The 21,499-nt window shown below is 41.1% G+C and overlaps 1 protein-coding gene across 2 annotated transcripts in view; it reads left to right on the top strand.

Annotated features, from left to right (window-relative positions):
• Window positions 1-1,454: 1,454 nt before the first annotated feature.
• The window catches only part of TEX9 (testis expressed 9), a 244,686-nt gene continuing 224,641 nt past the window's right edge, over window positions 1,455-21,499 (top strand). The window contains exons 1-3 of one of the 2 annotated variants that reach the window (XM_069222420.1): window positions 1,455-1,554; window positions 6,929-7,020; window positions 7,457-7,520. In XM_069222420.1, coding sequence (XP_069078521.1) covers window positions 1,507-1,554; window positions 6,929-7,020; window positions 7,457-7,520 — 204 coding nt within the window. In that variant the 5' untranslated portion in view covers window positions 1,455-1,506. The remainder of the gene's footprint in view (window positions 1,555-6,928; window positions 7,021-7,456; window positions 7,521-21,499) is intronic. The other variant, XM_069222421.1, reaches the window with a different exon arrangement.

Below are 21,499 nucleotides of genomic sequence, written 5' to 3'. Positions count from 1 at the left end.
ATATAATGAAAACCCATTGCAAGGTGCAGCTCCTTTATTGGCTCTGGGTACCTAGGGTTCTTGATGAACCTACAAGCCCAATATAACCCCACACCCAGTAGAGTCCAACAGACGTAACGGTATATTACGTTTGAAAATCTGACATTGCAGTAAAGAGTTACAGAGTAAAACGTGGAGAAAAATTGCATTTTTTTCACCTCTATTTCAATTTTTTTCTTTAGGTGTTATTTTCTGTAGGAAAACCTTGTAGGATCCTCACAAATGACACCTTGGTGAATTCAGAATTTTGTCTACTTTTCAGAAATGTTTAGCTTCATGAATCCAGCATTGGTTTCACAACCATTTCTGTCACTAACTGGAAGGAGGCTAAAAGCACAAAAAATAGTAAAAATGTGGTGTGTCCCAATAAAATGCCAAAATTGGGTTGAAAAATTTGGTTTTCTGATTCAAGTGTGCCTGTTCCTGAAAGCTGGGAAGATAGTGAGTTTAGCACCGAAAACGCTTTGTTGATGCCATTTTCAGGGAAAAACCCACAAGCCTTCTTCTGTGGCCCTTTGCCCTCATTATAAAAAAAAACAAACTACATTTTCACTGTATTTGGCTAATTTCTTGGTCTCCTCCAGGGAAACCCACAAACTCTGGGTACCTCTAGAATCTCTAGGCTGTTGAAAAAAAGGACACAAATTCGGCGTTGGGTAGCTTATGTGGACAAAAAGTTATGAGGTCCTAAGCGCAAACAGCCCCAAATAGCCAAAAAAAGGCCTGCCACCTGAGTGGGAAAAGGCCTGGCAGCGAAGGGGTTAAGGATATTCTTGTATTGTTTATTTTGCCCCTTCTTTTTTTGTTTTCGTGTTGTTGAAGTTTTTGACTCTTGGAACTTGCAGGGGATTTCAATACGAGGTATTCAACAAATGTTCATAGAGAGACTCTTTGAGTCACTTACAGTGGGCTTCCTGTATGATGCCACCCTGCAAGTTACTAAGCAAAACAGTGTTCTCTGGAGCCCGGACATTACATCAGCTTCAATGTAAAAAAATTACAGAGATTTAAAATGGTTTAAGAAGTAGTGTAAACAATGTAACTACAAAGCAGTTAACTAGATCAGTAACGAAAGCAGTAAAGCCAATATGTAGTAGGCACGCACCGAGTGCGACCTTACTGAGCCGCCAGTACTTCACTGGGTGCCATCGCCTTTTTTTTCTTCACGGGGGTGCCAGAGATCCGCAAGAGTGTGTCATTTAGCCAATGGGTGCAGCCTGACAACATCAAATGTGCGCTTGCTTCTCCAAGCATATGCTTCAGCAAACCACTTATTTCGAGAAAAGCAATATAAACGAGAACTATAAACCAGAATTGAAGTGCCGCACCTCAACAGACCTCTTAAGAAAAGCTACTGTGCTCTTCCCGCTAGTCAGTTTTTTCCTAAATCTCGCGATATTTTTTCATTAGTTGCTAGGTAACTAACACTACAGAAGCCAGCGCCGCCACCTATCTGAGTGCCGGAAGATGGCGGAGTATCGGAGCAGGTCTGCGCTCACCTCTGCAGGTGGAAAGGTAAGCTTGCTCTCATTTTTTCCTGCGCTCGCAGTGCTTTTCAGAGAGTTGCATGGCGCATCTGTACCAGCTGTAATATTATCCCTCGGAGTTTTCAGAGCAGTACACCCTATAGACCTGTGGTCTCCAAACTTTTTAATGCTCCGCCCCCGTTGAAAAATAAAAATCATTCGCTTCCCCCCTCAGACTTTTCCCCAAATATTTTATAAAGATGGCAATGTTTAAATATGTCTAGATGTATTTAAACATTGCAATGAAGTACTGTAACCTTTAAAAAAAAATGCAAAAACATGTTTCTGCTTAAAACAAAACACTGTTATCTGTGTAATGCTTTTTTTTGGCCAGAGCCTGGCCCGCGTGTTACCAAGGTGCCGTTTTGGGCCTTAAATGACCTCGGAATACGGTCTACCTTTATTTATAATAATTCTTATCTTCGTAATTTAGCCTCGTCGTAGCACCATAAATGGCGTATTTCTGTTCTTTTACCCAGCACTGTAGACAGACTACTCAGGGGCGTAGCTCGGTCAGAGAGATAGGGGGATGGATGGGGGGCAGTGGACAGTAAGCTTCAAATTTTCCAACATCCACGCTGGCATATAATGCAAAAAATACATTATAGGACATGCGTGGCGCATGAGCGGGACTTAAGGGACAGTGAAAGAGAAAGGAATGAGGATTGATAGGGACTCGAAGTAAGAGAAAACACGATGTTTTGTAAACTAACCAACAGCTTTGAGGACTTTCAAACCTTAGAGGGTGATCTCCTCGCATGGAGGCAAATTCAGGTCAGTGACTGTAAAAATTCAGGACAAGGGGTCACATTTCAGGACAGGAGGCAGATTCTACGGACCTATATGAGGAGGTTGCACAATTATAAAATTGATGGTTGACACACGCACAAATCAACATAGATTTATGTTGTTTGATTTGATTCATATACATCAATCACTCATATGTAGCATCATTTAATTAAGGATTAGAAAACTAATCAGCATTTGCACTCTAAACAGAATTTGACAACTGACATCAGAGGCAGCTTTCAGTTCTACCACCATACCACATTGGCCTTGTTAATGGTTAGATTTGTGAAACTCCAGAAAAAAGATGCTGGGGTAGCTCAGAGTTTCGATAAGGTAAGGCAGCAGCTACCAAGCAAAGGAACTGAATTACTACAAATGGCCAGAAAAGTGTCCAGCAGTGTAACAATTCATCCCTGAGGAATGTATTACCACCAACTTATCATACAGTACAGAATAGCTCAGCCATAGTGGATACTGAAATTTGACCAGCAACCCTAGTTTTATCATCGAAAACCTCTGTCCCTATTATTATGCTTATTTATCTTCCACCTATCTTTCCTATGACCTAGATTCACAAATTTGTCAGCACCTTTTCTGCCCTTGCTTGCCATGAAAAATGAAGACATATGTCCCCACTTGCCCTTTGTGATCCTCAACATCTTTTCTTCTAGCTCAACCCCTCTAGAAATTTTTCTTAAGATGGGAAACCATTCTCTTTTTTAGGCTTCCCACCGCTGGAACTCTTTTCCTGGATATCTGAAATACAGTTCTTCGCCCAGTATGTCCTGAATACAACCAAAAACTTTACTCTTCACTTTTCTATTGATTTCTTTGTATTGCTGGTCACAATTCCAGTTTATCGCCAAGAGACCTTATGGTGTAGATGCACTTAAGAAATTCACATTAAAATAACATATCATAACCAGCACATTAATCTCCCATCTGATAGTTGGTTGAACTACCCAACCCTCAAAATCTTTAGTTGACATCTCCTGGGACCCCTGTCCACAGGTATGGGAAAACGTGCATCAGAGACACTGGAGAGAGTCATAGCTGGTGGAGGAAGGACAGGACTAGGCCTAGTCATATTGCCAGTGGGTCTAGGTCTTCTGCTCTGGGTCCAGTTGCTAAATTCCATGCAAAAATGTTGCATCCTTTCTGAAAGAGCAACACCATGAAAATAAAAAGAGCAGCTCGTATCTCAGCCAGGACCACATGCGTTCTGCTGCCAGCATTGCTGACTGCCACTTTGTTTTACTTTTGTATAGCAATTCTAGCTGAAAATTTAAAAAACATATTTTGGATTGCTTCACTTCAGCACATTAGATTATATTAGTGTACTGAAAGGCCTGTTTTAGAATTAGTGAACCACACCAGGAACATTTTGTCAATGACTCAAGAGGCAATCTAAGAAAGGACATGTAAATTTGATGTGAATCAGTAGCCCCACAAGTGAGGGTGCCTTGAGTGAGCCAACATTTCAATTTGTGGCAGCTTGTATTGCTCTGTCTGCAAATTGAAAGTCTTCTGCTTCAAATGTCATCATTAAGGAAAATGCGGCAATAAGAGGCAAATGTGATCTACCCAGGAATAAAATTTGGGGAAGTTGTAGTTATAGTCCTGTCCACCTCGGAATCTGAGCCGCTAACCACACACAATTCAGGTCCTGCATATATCCGGCAGTTTATACTAATGTGTTTTGTATATAATGTTGATCATTAAAAAAAAAAATAGCAATGTTAACTGGAAATCAATTTTGCTTTCTTTCATGCATTATGTTTTATGCTTTAAAATGTCAGATTTATTTGGAGGCATGCAAACATTGACTTTAAAAAAAATTATTATTAAATGCCGATGCAGTAAGCATGTTCAAAGCTCCTGCCCAGCTCTGATTCATCACACATCTCCTGGCCAGACAGAAATACTGTACTTATTATACACTTTGGAACCTTAATTGGTTAATGCAACCACAGATTTGAATGCTGGTTGGTCTAGTAGGGAGCATTGACTTGGGTCTTTTTTGTGAGTTTCCAGTCTGTGACAGAAAACACTGCAAATGTGTAAATCATTATTTTAAATTTTCATTACCCATAGTATAAGATATGCTCCCTTAGAATGTGTATAAAAATAGGTTTGAGACAAGAACATTTCTTCCAATTATAGATTTTAATAATATGCAGACTACTGTGTGCAAGCTTTTTTTATAACTATCTTTTAGAAGGACCAACTTCAGATGAGCTGGCAACACCTGTTCAAAAAGAAAAATCTTTGTTCTCAGGAAGCTTCAAGGGATTCCATCAGTTAACACCCACTCCGACTTCCAAGCAGCCCTTACATTTGCAGATTAGTTAATTGCATACATTTACATTTCTTTCAGGCACCCTTACAAGGAGGCTTGTTTCAGGTGTAGCTCTCTGCCCCTCCCTCGGGATCACAGCACAGGAGGCCCTTTCCCTCTCCACTTCAGTTCAGACATCTCAAAGGTTGGAGTTAACCTTTGCCTTTTAGCACAAAGACCAGAATTACAGACAAATGCTGTGAGTTGGAACATAGATGATGGACATTAGGGCTAATTTATGGTCAGTCCATGTAAATTACGGACGGGTGGTCACCCTACAGTGTGTGTGTGTGTGTGTGTGTGTGTAAACATTCCTGGTGAAATTCAACAGACACCACACCATACCTGACTGAAAGCGCTCTTCCCGAACTGGTTACCAGAAAATATATTTGTTGGGGGAGTGTAACACCCCCTTTGAAGCTACGCCCCTGAGAGTACTCATTTAATGAGGGGCTGGGCTTTGAAATTGTACTTTTCATGGAAGAGATGTGGCTTAATGACTAGCTGCTGACTGGAACTGTGCAACCAAGTGCGATTCCCGGCCTAGAATCAATACTCTGCTACTCTTGGCAAATCATTTATTCTCCCAGTGCCTGAAAAAAAAACCAAAATAATTTGACTTTGACTAATGTAATATCGTGCTTGTGTAAAGCGCTGTAATGTCCTTGGGCCAAGCTCACACTATGTAAAACATTGCATATATAAATAAATGCAAATGTATTTGCCGAGGTGCGCTCGGAGCGGTAAGTGGGAAGAAAAAAAGTGGGGTGGACCTAAGGGGCATGGACTAAATAATTAAAGGTGCGGCTTAAATATGTAAACTAAAATTCCTATAGAGTACCATCCTACCCACACGTTTGCATAGAATCACAGTTGCAACTGCCGTGTGTGCGTTTTACCCTTTTTACTTTGCAGAGAGGCTAAGGATTGGATGAACACTAATTCTGAACACCTTTGTGTCCCTCTGACAGGCACTGAGAGATACTCTCACCGCCCTTAGCCATAACTCAGTTGTGGCCCGTTCTAAACACTTGGATGTGACTCATGTGTGCAGTATATAAGAAAATTCTGTTAAAAAAACAATACTGTGACACATCATCCTGGAAAAGCTTACACTCTTAGTGAATGCAAGATCAAATAAAGAATATGAAATATAAACGGGATTGACATGGATTCTCCTAACTCTTTTTATACACTTTTTTTATTTATTTATTTTTAATTTTTTTTTTTTACCTAGAAGAGGTTGGTGAGGAACCCTTGGAAATGGAAAGGGACAACAAATCCAGAACCTCCTGGGATATTAGATCAGATTCTAGGGAACTAAACACTGTAGGACAAAGAAGGGGCTAATTGGATTGGGTTGGACTAGAATACAATTTTATCTGATTTCCCTGAATTATCTGTAAAACCTACTGTTCTGACCTGATTTGTCTCCAGTTGTTGAGAAAGAGAACGAATCTGCCATCCAGCTATCTCGGAGAAAAAAAGATTTAAAACAACATGATCTGCCTGTTTTGACACAGGATCTTCCTCTGCCCCTTTGAAAATGACCTCTATCCACAGAAAGGGAACATATATATAGAAGGGTGCGTAACCTGTCCCCTCCCACCCCCCCCACACCCACCCCCCCATGAATCCAGGGGAATGCCCTTCTATGGGTATGAGTTATGTTAGGAATTGTCGGAGCAGCGAGCTCTTCCTCGTCCAGCTTTTTGAAAAACACAGGAACAAAGACTTTCTAGAGATGTTATTGTGCCTTATCCAGAGAGGTGAAAGTTTGGACGTAGGCAGCTATATCTGTTTTTTAATGATTATATTAAGCATCTCTATGGCACTTGCTTGGTGAGGGGCAAATCTTAGAAGCGAACATTCATCTTATGCAGATGTATTTGCAGAGGGTGCATTAGTCTACTTAGCTTTGCCATTGGCACCCAAGCCCAGTCATTTTTCAGTCTTGTGCATAGGTCAGACTGCATCTAGTAGCGTCTGATTTTTAGAGGACAAACAGCCAAATTGTTTTGTTTCCATAAAAAAAATAAGACACAGTTTAACAGAGCACATCATCATACATTCAAATTACAATGTAAAATTGTTCAAACTAATAGCGTTAAATCTGTTAACCTAATTGTATTGTGCTCAAGTAGATTATTTTAATTTTTTTTTTTTTTTTTTTTAAACAACGACTCCCTTTTTTTTTTTTTTACTTCTAATAAAAACATATTGTTTTACTATTTAGGTGAAGAAGACACGGTTTACTGGCACTCAGTCTGCCTCATCCAGTAAACGGACACCTCATGAGGATCTTCTCGCCAAGGAAGAGGAGTACAAGTATGTTTAGGACTTCCAGCGAAGGCAAATGTGACAGACACTAACTGAATCACTCTTGATACTACAGTAAATTGAGCTTCAGGGACATTTTAACAGAAAGCTTTTTTCACATCCTGTCAGGCCAGGCTAAAAAGTAAACTTCATTTTTATTAGATGGACAGCTTTACTACTAATCTATCAATGTACGTCTGTGTCAAGCAATGACACAATCTTTCCGGAGGATGAGCAATTTATGAGGTTTGTCTATAATACTGTATTAACAAAAGGATGCATTTCAGATACATTAGGTTAATCTGTTTCCTTGAACGCCAGGCTACATCTAATACATTGTGAAATACATGCCTACAAAGTTAATGTTCTAAAGAGTATTCTTGTTCTTTACATGTTTCTGTGGCATAATTTGGCATAATAAAGTAGTTTCACATTTCTGTTGCAGGCGTCTCAATGCAGAATTGGAAGCCAAGACAGCTGAATTAGTACGAGAGGCTGAGGAAGTTATGGTGAGTAAATGAAACAAACTGGAAAGGAGGACACCTTAGAAAATTTCAACGTTATTAGTCAGTCATGTTCAGCCTTGTTGCATAGGACTAGCAAGTAGCTATTTCATCTCTTACCTCCAATGGACTTGTTCCTGCCTGGATTTTTCATGTGAATTGCTGAAATGCTTGTGGTTATGAAGACCCAAGTTAAGTCTTTGTCAGATAGTACTTTTTATAATTTGAAGCCTTCTGCTGTTAGCGCAATTGGAATGGTAGCTGAAAGAAGATAGTTTTTATGAGAAGTTGAAATTTTAACTCCGCTCAGAAGCCTGGTTTGCTGAAGATGCCTTTCTCATTGACAAGCTCTTTGGAGAGGACCTTGAGGGTTTAATGGACAAGTCTTTAAAGAGTACAAAGTATGTTCAGCCACTTAACTATCAGTTTAAGAATTGTAGCAGAGCTAGGAGTCCTTTTAATTGTCCAAGGAATAAGTGATAGGAACCCTCATTCAATAAATCTCGATTTCAACCAAAACAGGAGAGCAGTGTCTTTAAGTCTGCTCAGGGGTCCAGGAATCATCAGCATTTCTAACTGTGCTGGAATTCGAGCTTCCATATGAAAGGTTGGAGGCAGTTTGAACTTATTTTAGAAGATATGATTAAGGACCATCACAGATCAGTGGGTGACGCAGGCAATTTCACTAGAATATTCTTTGGAGTTTTAGACTTTCTATCCAAGAAGTCATCCCCTTCCTACTTCTGCTTTGAAGAGTACAAAAAAGAGAATTACTCTATTAGACAATATTCTGAGTTTACTTTGCAAAAATGCAATAGCTGGAGGACTGGAAGAAGAACACAGGCATGGATGGTCCTCCTTTTGTATTTCTGATGATGAAATCATGGGGGGAATTTCAGCTGCTAATAGATCTAAAGAATTTAAATCTTTACCTCAGTGTACTACACTTCACAGTGAATACCCTTCAACAGATAATTTTTATGATATGAGAGGGGGATTATCTAGTGTTACTAGACCTTAAGGATGCCTATGTCCATGTGCTGATCAGGAAAGAGCATCGGAAATACCTGAGGTTTGCAGTGCACAATGTTTGTTGGCACTTTCAGCTCGTATCTCTTGCTCTGAAAGCTTCACCCAGAGTTTTCACTCAGGTATTGTCCCCAGTAATGCCAATTCTGCACGAAAGGGACATTCAGATCCATCTGTATCTCAACAACCTTTCCACTTCCAGACAGAATTAATACTTCATGATTATATGATGGTTCAGGTTCTGGAGAAATTTGGGTTTCTTGTGAAAAAGTTAAAACTACAACCTTCACAAAACCCAGTATGTATTGGGGCTTGGCTACAGACAGATATATATTGAGTATGTCCGAAAATGAAGTTGATATAGAGGCTGAATAAGTGTCTACGGAGAGACCAACCTTCAGCCAGAAATGTTCTATAAATCCCAAGGTGACACGGTCTGTATATTATGAAATATTAACTTTGAGCAAGCCTCGAGCTATCTACTTACCCACTCTCCATGGCAAGTTGGATTTAATCAGGACGAGCTATTTTTAGGGCCCACTTGCCCCTTCTGGTGAGCTGAAAGTGAGTGAGAACAAAGGTGCCTTTACATTTTGTTTTTATCTTGTCACATTTGCTCGGTATTCAGAGACAGACATTAACTTTATTTTCTCAGACTGTAAATTTAGAGAATTTTGTAAAGGGAACTGTATGACAGTCATGCTGTTCAAAGCATGTGAAATGAAACACTTTAAGATTTCAGGCTTTTTTTCGAATCCAATTTTGAAATAGCTAATAAGCGAACTGTATAACCATTTAAGAATATATTTCAGTAGTTATTCAAATACATTTTTGTAATTATCTGTGGTGGAAAAAAAGTAAGGTGAAAACAAATCAGAACACTTTACTTGGTGATGTTCAGATGTTAAATAGATTTGCTGAAGCCAAATTTCTAGACATTATTATGCGCTACATAGTTTTATCAGTAAAACTGCAAAATGTGCTGTCTGTAAATGACAGTGTTCGAAAACATCATGCTTTAGTAATATATTTATTAAAAGTGAGTTTTTAAACATGAACTCGGAAATATTCCTTCCCTGATGACAATGCTGTTTGTCAACTAAGGGACAAGTCAGGGGTCCCATGTACCCCATATGTGGTCTTTATTATTAGTGGAACAAACGTTTAGTCTAGTAGACTAAAACAAGTTTGGTTTTTTTTGTACATCAGAACTGGTGAATTCACAGAATTTGACACCAGTTTACTGGTCAATACATTACAGTTAGGTCAGGTAGATTATTCATGTTACTAGACCTACAGGCCTAGTAATATTTTATGATTTTTCAAGGCCAGTTGAAGGTTTCTGTCTGAGGATAGTTCAATTCACCTGAAGTGCCAGATCTCCGTTGTGGTCACTACAGATGCCAGCAGGAAAGGTTAGACAGCTGTGTTGGGAATGAAGACGGCTCAATGATGCTGTACAAGATAGGATAGGTCACATTTCTTGAACTGGAGAGAGCTAATAGCAGCTAGTCTTTTCCGTTCTTCAGGACAAATGTTCAGGGGATGGAAATGATAATGAGAACAGATGGTTCGTTGACCATGTCCTGTCTGAAAATACCATTTTCAATTATTCAAGGTCTTTAAAACTATTGATGCAAATAAATTTGAGTTGTTCAGAGAAGAACCTGTTATATCTTAGGGTAATTTGCATTCAAGGGAACAACAGTGTAGTGGCAGACTCCCTGAGAAAAGTGTTTCCCTTATCTCATAATAGTAGGACATATTTCTCAGGAGAGTTGCAGAGAATTGGGGAATCTAATAGTAGATCTAATCGGAGACTGTGAACATTTTTTACTTCCTCTGTTTTAGTTTTTTTCCAGATCTCACAGTCCATCAGCCATGGGGGTGGTTGCATTGATGTCAGTGGCCCAAGACTCTACTTAGCGCAGTCGCTCCCATTCTTGTGATTCCTGACTAATATTGAAGATTGAAGGTAGAGAGTGCGAAGATATGATATTAATTTGTCCCTATTTGCAAAGAAGAGTACATTTTAATAAATAAATCAAGACCAAATCCAATCAGTAGAACCTGAAATATGTATGTTTAAAGAGTTCTGTGAAAATAGTGCCAAAAAGAACAAAACATCAACATTAGTTATCGGATTGCACCAGACTAGGACAAAGTCACAGGTTCAGGCCAGCCACAATGGAGCTGATGTTAGACCAAATGGAACATACTTAAATTGATAGACTCTTCCTTTACACCTAAACCAGAAAACCCTCTGATTTTCCTTCCATCTTGAAGTAAGCATCCTTCATATCCAACTTCACCAACCAATCTCCTTCTAGCAATGCATCCCTTAGAATATATATCCCTTCCATCTTGAAATGCCTGTAAACCTCCATCTGTTCAGATCTAGCATATTTATAACTGCAAGCTGCACTTTGTCCTTCTTTTTTACCCAAAATATGTTACTTACAAAACCTTTTTTTTCCTCTTCGGCACAAATCATTGTTCTTTTTTTTCAACATCTGTTTCACTTGGTCCACAAATATCTGCAAATGTACTGCAAAATGTAACTCTCATCTTTCGACTGAATCGTCTCTCTCATAAATTCTGTCAAATAACCTTGCATTATTTGAATTACACAAGCATCTGAGGTTATCTTCGTCCAGTTCCCTAGAAACTCCTTCAAACTTGCTCCCACTTTTCTAAGGCTAAAACCAGTAATAATCCTGATACTCGCTGTGAGTGGATCCTGTCTGCACTGTTCCTTGAGTAGATGTACTTCTACCACCTCTTCTTCTTTGTGAGAAGAAGCCAGTTTGACCATGGGTGTATCCTCAATAGGAAGATCACCCTTGGTTATTTTGGATCTTCTAGAAGACTCAGTCAAGAGATTGCTCTCTCCTCCCAGTCCTGCCATATAAATTGGCTCCAAACATTTTTCTCGTTGAGCTTTGAGCCTTACCTAGAGCTGAGCACATATTTAAGTATTTCCCAAGGCTCTTAACTATTCCTTCTCCAAAGAGCATCCCTCTGGGTTCATTTGAACTATTTTCAAGCCATCTCTCCCAACTTGGGACTAATCATATTGTCAAATTCTACTTGACAGGTCAGTTGAGCCACATGTAACACTTGGGGAGTACTTGAAAGAGAGAGAATATGATGTCAATGCAATTCTTGTCGAGCCCCCTGTCTGGATGCTGAAGGACTCTGCTTTTGTTCTATCACACGTCTGTCTCGGGGCTTGGTTTGTGTACAGTGCCTACTTCAATCTGGATTTTAGTATTCAATGAGGGCGGACACAGTATTACCATAGTCCACTCCCCACATGCATGCCTAACCCACTGAGGCCAAATTTATTGTTCCCAAAGACTTCCGCTATCTTGAAAATGCTCTGAACGTTGGATTTTTTGGGTTTGTAGTAGAGAAGATAGGAACTGCTGCAAAATTGGATAGGGTTACCCCTGGGAAGATTAAATTCATTGGCTAGGGAGGGACCTGGAGTTACCCTTCCACTCACTGGTGACATACAGAAATTTGGCATCCCCAAATATCCTCTTCAGAACACTTTCCAGACTTTGGGGAGATCAGAAGTGGACTAGACCTGTCTGGCGGTTGAGCTCAGGTTAATTTAGTGAGTTGGAGAGCTAACCCTGACAACAGTTGTGCTACTTCCTTGAAGTGGACTGTCGTCCACCCCCAAGTATAGTTCAGTTTCTGACACTTAGACTAATTGTGTGGGTAATGTTATCATAAAGAGCAATTGAACTGAAGTATGTCTGTATCATTTTTACTTGCTTAAGTTCTTCCAGTTCAAATGCCTTTCTTGAATCCACTTTTCAATATGAATTATAAACCTACCCATTTCTTTTAATTTCCAGATTCCAAGGTGATAGGCTAACCCTTCTCTAGTTTCATTGCTCACCTTCAGGGCAAGTTTTATTGTTGAGCATTGTATGCAGACCTGTAGCTAGGAATATATTTTTAGGGCGCATGGGCACTTAGAAATTACAACATAAAAGTATAGAATTTTAGTCTGCATGGTGTCAGTATTTCTCCCTGTCAATTTCTGCTCCTAGATCTCCCAATTTCCTTGTCTTCTATTCGTCTTTCTCTTTCCTTCTCTGCCTACTCATATTTTCTCCCTCTCTGGTTTTCTGATCCAATCTTGTTCAGTTGCACACCTTTCCTTTTGTGTCTGCTACATGCTACTGTTACTCAGAACTGAACGAGTTGGTATCCTACTGGTTGAAACCTCAGGCCACAACCTATCATGTACAATAGATGCAGTCTCTTCCCTTCCATTCCTGATGACATGCTACAGTGGTGTGGAATTTAGACTAACATGGGACAGGTTGCTTCTCAAAACTACTTTTCCTGAAAAAAAAATCAACTTGTCCCTTTGGTGCCATGTAGTGCGACGACAAATTATGGCAGGGCTACTACTATAGTAGGGCTTGAATACTTGCAGTGTCAATCCCTACTATAGTAATTTATCTGATTTTGCCACCTTTCCGCAGATCTACATACTGAGGCTGGAAGTAGCAGTAAGCAATAGTTCCAGGACTGGAATGCCTTTGAGTCTGCAAACCTACTAACTTGCATGTTTTAAGGATTTTCACCAGCTCTTCTCTAATCTTTTCCCATAATGAAAAAGGATGGAAATGTACTCCTGACAATGGCAGAAGTAGAAGTTCTTCCAGGGTTGGGGAGAAAAGTGGTTGGAGGAAAAATTAACTTGTAAACGCTTAATAGATTTTCACATGAGCAAATCTACACATGCATATTTGCTTGTGCTAAAATACAGTTCACAAATATTTTCTAGGAGTAAGATTTCCTGGTCTACTTGTGTAAGTTCTTGTGAATTCATGAAAGCCACTAATTCAAAGACCTATACCACAGGTGCACTTATGTGACTTTCTTTAAGAATTGGGTCCCTAATTAAGTCTGGGGTTAACAAAGAATTTTTTTTTTCCTTAAACTTCTGTTTCTCTATCTATTGGTTGGCTTTATTGCAAGTGATTGCATTCTGCTCTTCCACAAGGAGCATATTGGCACATAAAGTAGTTTTGTTCAGTGCCAGGAACTACTGTGGCAGTCAGTGGTATAACGAAACTGAAAGGGGTGACCCTGCAAACAACATGGAGGGGCCCCCCTCCAGACTCACTCAGGGCAAGTGCTATGTTGAGGGGGCCCCCTGGAGGGGTGCTTTGGGGCCTTTTGTTTTATGCTACTGGTGGCAATGTGTGCTTTTTAAGACAAAATAAATGTTTTTTTCTTTTTGCCAGTGTTTGTTACAGTGGTGAGGACCTGGCAGCTCCCACAACAATGAAGTGCGACAAAAGCCATGCCAAAAAAAAACACACATTGACGAAACCATAAGACTAACAAACAAAAAAAGTCAGATTGGTTGGCTTTGCCAGTGCTTGTTTATTTTCATGCTCCCCATAATCTTGTTGAAAATAGTTACACTGATTTTCCATGAGGGATATTTTTGGGAAATACGAGCAAACATCAACACATTTTACTAATTGACGGTTCGAAGAAACGGCACCCAAAATTTCATAGTAGCGAAACATTTTTTTCTACTTGTATTTTTTTCTGAACATTTCATTTTAAAAGCAAAGTATCATCACTCTTGCTTACAAGCTTCTGAAAACATTTGCATCTAATGAGAAAGGATTCTGGGAGCATTAAACTTATCCTCATATTGTTAAACTTTTCAAACGTGTGTACACTTTTTTTTTTTCTGGAACCAGGCAGTAGTGCAGTGTGATCTTAAAACATTTATTTACATCACTCACCCTAATAAAAGAGGCTTTTCATTAATGAACCATAAATACAAGCTAGAACAGCATTAATGTATGGTCACACACATTACCTCAACTGGAGACAGTTCCCTTCTCTTTAAACTGGCAGCCAAAGGGTTTGTGCTGCAGGGGACTAGGCCTAATTGTCCCCAGGTCAAAATATACATGAAAACCTGTTGCTCTTGACCCCAAACAATGTGTCCCAGGTTTCGGGCGATAGTAATTCTACATCCCTGATGCTATCTGTTTTTTTTCTTGCTCTCACACTTTCTCAGGTTTGGTGTACAGTCTTTATGTCACAGTGAATGAATTGTGAATTTTATCTGAAGTTGGTCTTGCATAAAACGCAGAGTTGTGTGTGGCTCCAAGTCTCAATAGTTAGTATTCTGCATGATGTACTTGAACCTCATGTTTTCTGGTGCTAAAGGGTCTGGGACTGTCAAGCTACTACAGGCCTCACCGCTCTTGATAAGGATGAAGCCATTATATGTGGGAAAGTGGAAGGAAGTGACAGCCACTAGCCATAAGCAATCAAAGTGCATATTGGTTGAGATCCAGGATGTTTATATGACTGTGATTGGGCAGGGTAAACCTGGTAGTGCCTATGTGGGAGTGAGAATACAGATGAGCCAACCCCAGCCTTGGCACCTCGGCTCTGTGAAATTGTGCAAAGATGCTAAGATGATAATATGAAGTATGAGCCCAGTGGTGTAGTTGTTAAAGAGTAAGTGCCGAGCCCAAAGTTTTGCTCATAAGCCAGCACTACTGAAAGTTGTGTCACTGAATACCAAGGTTGTGTAGTCTGGATTACACCTCATACTTCAGTCTCTCACCAGACATTCCTTGCCTCTTTATCTTGCTCTTTAAAGGTTAGTTTTCATCCTTGCTTTTTCCTTTGTTACTGTTTTCCTGTCTTTCTCTTTTTTCAATATTTTTGTTTCTCTTGCACTCTTATTTCTTTAAAAATTTTTTTTTTTTTTTTTTAATGAGCAGCATCTGAGAAGGTATAAACATAGTCATAGAAGACCATATCCAATAAAATGGTTCATTTACTCATCAAATAAATTTGTATAAAGTGCCACAGTACCTTCCGGTAAACAATCATACAAGTTCAATAATTTTACCTTAATCATTATAAACCCCGGCTGTTGATTTGGCTCTCATAGGTTTTTAAATCTGCATCATAAAAAGTGCTGCTTTCCTTAGAAGGATGCTGCTGCATCCTTTATCTTTAAAGTGACCAATCAAACAAAATAAAGTGCGGTAGTGCTTTAGCAGGAGACACGATCCCCTAAATTTAGCAGTTTCACATCAAAGTGCATACAATGTAATTACGAAGACTCATTAACTAGACCAATAAAGAATAAAGTGCAAATATGTTAGAGCACCGAAATTCAACAGCAAGATAAAGTGCTATATTCCATTAACATGAGACAATCCCTTAGATTTAACATCTCCACATTAAAGTGCATTAATTGCAATTGCGAGGTTTGTTAAATGAACAAATAAATAAAGTACGGTAGTATTACTACACAAAAGATCAACAGCACATTTATAAAAGGCATGTATCTACTTTGGATTATACTCAAAAGATTCAAATGGTTTCCAAATAGCTAAAAAACTAGTAATATTCCCAACTCGTTGTGCATGTGCCTACTCAAAGGCTTTGGACCTTGTCATTTCATCATACCAATTTTGAAGAGATGGAATATTAGACGCCCTCCAGTATTGCATTAGCCAGGAGTGGGTCATCATTAAGGTAATATAAAATATTGCACATACTTAGTCGCCTTCCGGCTAGCATAGGATGCGCCAAATAAAACTGAAGTAGCTTTAGGGATAATTTAAATTGTACACATTTAGTAACGACTTGAAATAATCCACCCAGAATGGATGGAGTTTAGGGCATGTAAAAAAAATATGTAACCAATTGCTTATGTCATTTAGTTGTCATGACATTTAGTTGGCACCGGGAACAGTGATCAGGTATTGACGGAAACATTTTATGCAAAGCATGTGGAGTATAATATGCCAGCCATCTTGAAAGAAAATACATTGTTTTAAAAATTGCTGCCCTGAGAGAATTATATCCCATCTCATAAATGAACTCCTAGTCCCTCTTTGGTATCCTACAGTTAGTTCTGTCATACATTTTATTGAGAAATTAAGTAATTAAAGCCCAATCAGAATACTTCACAGGACTCTATGCCTATTGCCCACTTCTGTCAGCCTAGTCTTTATTAGAAGATGAAGAAGTGCTCGTCTCTTTGCTTATCTCCTGATAGTTAGCTGTCAAAAAGCTAGTTATCCGCATAAAGCAAAACAAAAACTAGTGAGACGCTGTCCAATAGTGCAGCTTAACCCCTTCGCTGCTAGGCCTCTTCTCCCCCCCCCCCCCCCCCCCCCCCCCCTCAGGTGCCAGGCCTTTTTTTGGCTATTTTGAGCAGTTCGTGCTTAACTTTTTGTCCACATAAACTACCCACGCCAAATTTGCGTCCTTTTTTCCCCCATAATCCTAGGGATTCTAGAGGTACCCAGACTTTGTGGGTTCCCCTGAAGGAGACCAAGAAACTAGCCAAAATACAGCTAACATTTTGTTTAAAAAAAAAAAAAAAATGGGAAAAAAGGGCTGCAGAAGAAGGCTTATGGTTTTTCTCCTGAAAGTGGCATCAACAAAGGGTTTGTGGTGCTAAAATCACCAGCTTCCCAGCTTTCAGGAACAGGCAGACTTGAATCAGAAAGCCCAATTTCTCCCTCTGCTTCATCTTGGATCCTCTTCTCACCATGACCAAGCAAGTCAACGCCGTGTCCTCCGCCTGTTTCCTCACCCTCCGCATGCTCCGCAAGATCTTCCGCTGGATCCCCGCCGACACTAGAAAAACCATGACCCACGCCCTCGTCACGAGCCGCCTGGACTACGGCAACGCCCTCTACGCTGGGACCACAGCCAAACTCCAAAATCGCCTGCAACGCATTCAAAACGCCTCGGCCCGCCTCATCCTCGACGTACCCCGCAACAGCCACATCTCCGCACACCTGAGACACCTGCATTGGCTCCCAGTCAGCAAAAGGATCACCTTTCGACTTCTCACCCACGCACACAAAGCCCTCCACAACAAGGGACCGTAATACCTCAACCGACGCCTCAGCTTCTACGTCCCCACCCGCCTCCTCCGTTCCTCTGGCCTCGCTCTCGCTGCCGTCCCTCGCATCTGCCGCTCCACGGCGGGTGGGAGATCTTTCTCCTTCCTGGTGGCCAAGACCTGGAACTCCCTTCCCACCAGCCTCAGGACCACCCAGGACCACTCCGCTTTCCGGAGACTCCTAAAAACCTGGCTTTTCGAGCAGCAGTAACCCCCTCTTTCCCCTAGCGCCTGGAGACCCGCACGGGTGAGTAGCGCGCTTTATAAATGTTAATGATTTGATTTGAATTTTGGCATTTTACTATTTTTTGTGCTTTCAGCCTCCTTCCAGTTAGTGACAGAAATGGGTGTAAAACCAATGCTGAATCCCAGAAAGCTAAACATTTCTGAAAAGTAGACAAAATTCTGAATTCAGCAAGGGGTAATTTGTGTATATCCTACAAGTTTTTCCTACAGAAAATAACAGCTGAAATAAAACAAATATTGAAATTGAGGTGAAAAAAACCAGCCGTTTTTCTTCACGTTCTACTCTTTTACTTTTTTCTGCGATGTCAGATTTTTTAAAGCAATATACTGTCATGTCTGCTGGACTCGTCTAGTTTGCGGGGATATATAGGGCTTGTATGTTCATCAAGAACCCTCGGTACCCAGAGCCAATAAATGAGCTGCACCTTGCAATGGGTTTTCATTCTATACCGGGTATACAGCAATTCATTTGCTGAAATATAAAGAGTGAAAAATAGGTATCAAGAAAACCTTTGTATTTCCAAAATGGGCACAAGATTATGTGTTGAGAAGCAGTGGTTATTTGCACATCTCTGAATTCCGGGGTGCCCGTACTAGTATGTGAATTACAGGGCATTTCTCAATGCTCTTTTTACACCCTATCTTGCATTTGGAAGAAAACCTGTAGAGCAAGATAATGGGTAATAACACTTGATCTGCTATTCTGTGTTACCCGAAGTCTTCCGATAAAAAGGGTACCTCACTTGCGTGGGTAGGCCTAATGCCCTCAACAGGAAACGCAACATGGACACATCACATTTTTACATTGAAATCTGATGTGTTTTTTGGAAAGTGCCTAGCTGTGGATTTTGGCTTCTAGCTCAGCCGACACTTAGGGAAACCTACCAAACCTGTGCATTTTTTTACCACTAGTCACCTAGGGGAATCCAAGATGGGCTGACTTGTGGGGCTCTCACAAGGTTCTGTTACCCAGAATCCTTTGCAGATCTCAAAATTTGGCCAAAAAACACTTTTTCCTCACATTTCGGTAACGGGACGTTCTGGAATGTGAGAGGAGCCACAAATTTCCTTCCACCCAGCGTTCCCCCCCCAAGTCTCTCGATAAAAATGGTACCTCACTTGTGTGGGTAGGCCTAGTGCCCGCGAAAGGAAATGCCCCAAAACACTATGTGGACACATCAAAAATATCAAATACTAAACTACCTGTTTTTGCGGGTGTGGGTGGGGGGGCAAACCTGCATTTGTGGTCCTGGGCTCAGCAGCCATATTGGGAAACCTACCAAACACAAACATTTCTGAAAACTAGACACCGAGGAATCCAAGAAGGTGTGAATTGCATGGATCCCCCAATGTTTTCTTACCCAGAATCCTCAGCAAACCTCACATTTAGCTAAAAAAAGCACACATTTTTCCTCACATTTCTGTGTGGGATCACCGCACTGGGACAAGTTTCCTACCACTGAACATTCCCCTCAGCCTCCCGGTAAAAATGATACCTCACTTGTGTAGGTGGGCCAAGTGCCTGTGACAGAGAAGAGCCAAAAACATGCCAAAATTGAGGGGGTACCAAAGCGGGTCCAAAAGGACAATTTGAAAAAAAAACGTTTTTAGGCTGACAAGTGGGGCAGAATTTTTATCGGTGTAAATAAGACAATACTGGGTGGTAGGAATTTTGTGGATTCTTGCAGATTCCGGAAGGTTCCATTACAAAAATGTGGAAAAAATGTGTGATTTCCAGCAAAGTTGGAGGTTTGCTGGGCATTGGAGGTAAGAAAATGGTGCAGGGTGCATGTGAAGCACACCACCCTGGAGTCACCCAGTTGTTTAGTTTTCAGATGTGTCTAGGTCTTGTGGATTTCTCTACATGGCAGCATCCCAAAGTCCCAAAATTGCAGCCCTCAGCATTCCAAGTGGGACGATTTTGAGAGTTAGCCAAGCTCTCATGGCCCAAATGTAAAAACAAAACCCAAAATAATCAAATGTCCTCTTGCTTGCCATGGGATAAGATGTTTTAGTGTACGGGGGGAGAGCTGAAAGACTGTTACCCCCTTCAGTTGGGGTGGGGGCATAACCATGCCCATAATGGTTGGAAGCCACCACCACACTATTTTTTTTTATTTTTTATTTTTTATTCCCTGACATCTAGTAAACTTTCTGCCCCCCCCCCCCGGGGTGTGGATCGGGGGTAATTGCCTCATCTGCCCACTGGTGGGCAGAACAACTTTGGCCCCATATATTTGAGGTGGGGGTATGGCCATACCCCTACCCTCTTTATTTTGAAAAAAAAAAATCTTCACTGGTCTCTGGTGGGCTTTTTGCCCCCTTGGGGGCAGATGGGCCTTCCAAAAATGAGCTGATCTGCCCCCAAGGGGGGCATATATGGCCAACAGTAATGTGCCCCTATGGGGAGCCACCCTGGCCCAAGGGGCTGCCTCCCCCTCCCCCCCCCCCCCACTAAACACACACACACCAATCCCTGGTGGCTAAGTGGTTTCTGCACCCCCTCCCCCCGGGGGCAGTTCGGCCTAATAGAAATAGGCCGATTTGCCCCCAAGGGGAGCAGAAATGGCCTAAAATAAATTTGTCCCCCCAGGGGAGCGACAGTTGCCTAAGGCGTCGCTCCCCTTGCGTGAAATTGGTGCAAAAAAAAATAATCCCTGGGGCCTAGTGGTTTCTGCCCTCCTTAAGGGCAGACCGGCCTAATAAAAATATACTGATCTGCCCCCAAGAGGGGCAGACATGGACTAAAATAAATTTGCCCCCAGGGGAACGACCCTCGCCTAAGGGGTCACTCCTCTAGTGTGAAACTACCATAAAAAAATATCCCCGGTGTCTATTGGCCTAATAAAAATAGGCCAATCTGCGAAACGGCCTAAAGATAATTAGCCCCCCAGAGGAGCGACCCTTGCCTAAGGGGTCGCTCCCCATCTGTAAAACAATAAAAAAAAGAAAAAAAAAATCCCTGGTGCCTAGTGGTTTCTGCCCCCCCTTAGGGGCAGATCAGCCTAATAAAAAAATTAAAATAGGCCGATCAAGGGGGGCATAGATGGCCTAAAATATCCTCTGAGGTCAGTGGGGGGTGTCAGGGGTGTAAGGGGAAGCGATTCCCCTTCTAGCCCTGCCTTGGAGGGGTGGGGGTGCGGCCCTCTGGGGAAGCTCTAGCACTTCCCCCGAGGGCCAGTAGTTAGACGTAATGGTTATGTCCGTTGCGCCTCAGCGCCACAGCCACGGATGTAACCATGACGTCCTTGGCGCCCAAGGGGTTAATTTCCTCCCATGTTATCAAATTGTGACCATAAAGAAGTAACCCATCTCAATGAAACTTTGGATTTGCAAAATCCCAAAGTAGACCTAGACAGTTTTAGACCTAAAAAATAGAATTCCTATAACCTGGCGAACCTATGACAAGCTGACACCTGCCAGGATTTAAAAAAAATAAAATATTAATAAAAAAATTATTTCAAAGAGCAGCCTATATCTGGTCTTTTTGTGGAGCTCCACTGTCTTCAAATAGGCTGGTAAATCAATCTTGCAGCATAGGCGTTACTAAAAAATTATCAAAACCGCCGGTCCCCCATCGAGTTGTCATAACATTCAGTAGTGCAGCCTTATAGTAGGTCTGGAAATGGGGTTGCGTAAGGCCTCCCTGGGTTTTCTTTAATTGCTAAATCAAATATTTAACCCTTAGAGATGTACTATTTCGTTTTCATTTTCTAATAAGGGAATCTAGGGCCAGATGTAGAAAGCGTTTTGCATGGTGCAAACCGCG

The sequence above is a fragment of the Pleurodeles waltl genome, chromosome 3_1, assembly GCF_031143425.1.
Source record: "Pleurodeles waltl isolate 20211129_DDA chromosome 3_1, aPleWal1.hap1.20221129, whole genome shotgun sequence".
In the NCBI taxonomy this organism is placed as follows: domain Eukaryota; kingdom Metazoa; phylum Chordata; class Amphibia; order Caudata; family Salamandridae; genus Pleurodeles; species Pleurodeles waltl.
This window is presented reverse-complemented; position numbering and strand designations above follow the sequence as displayed.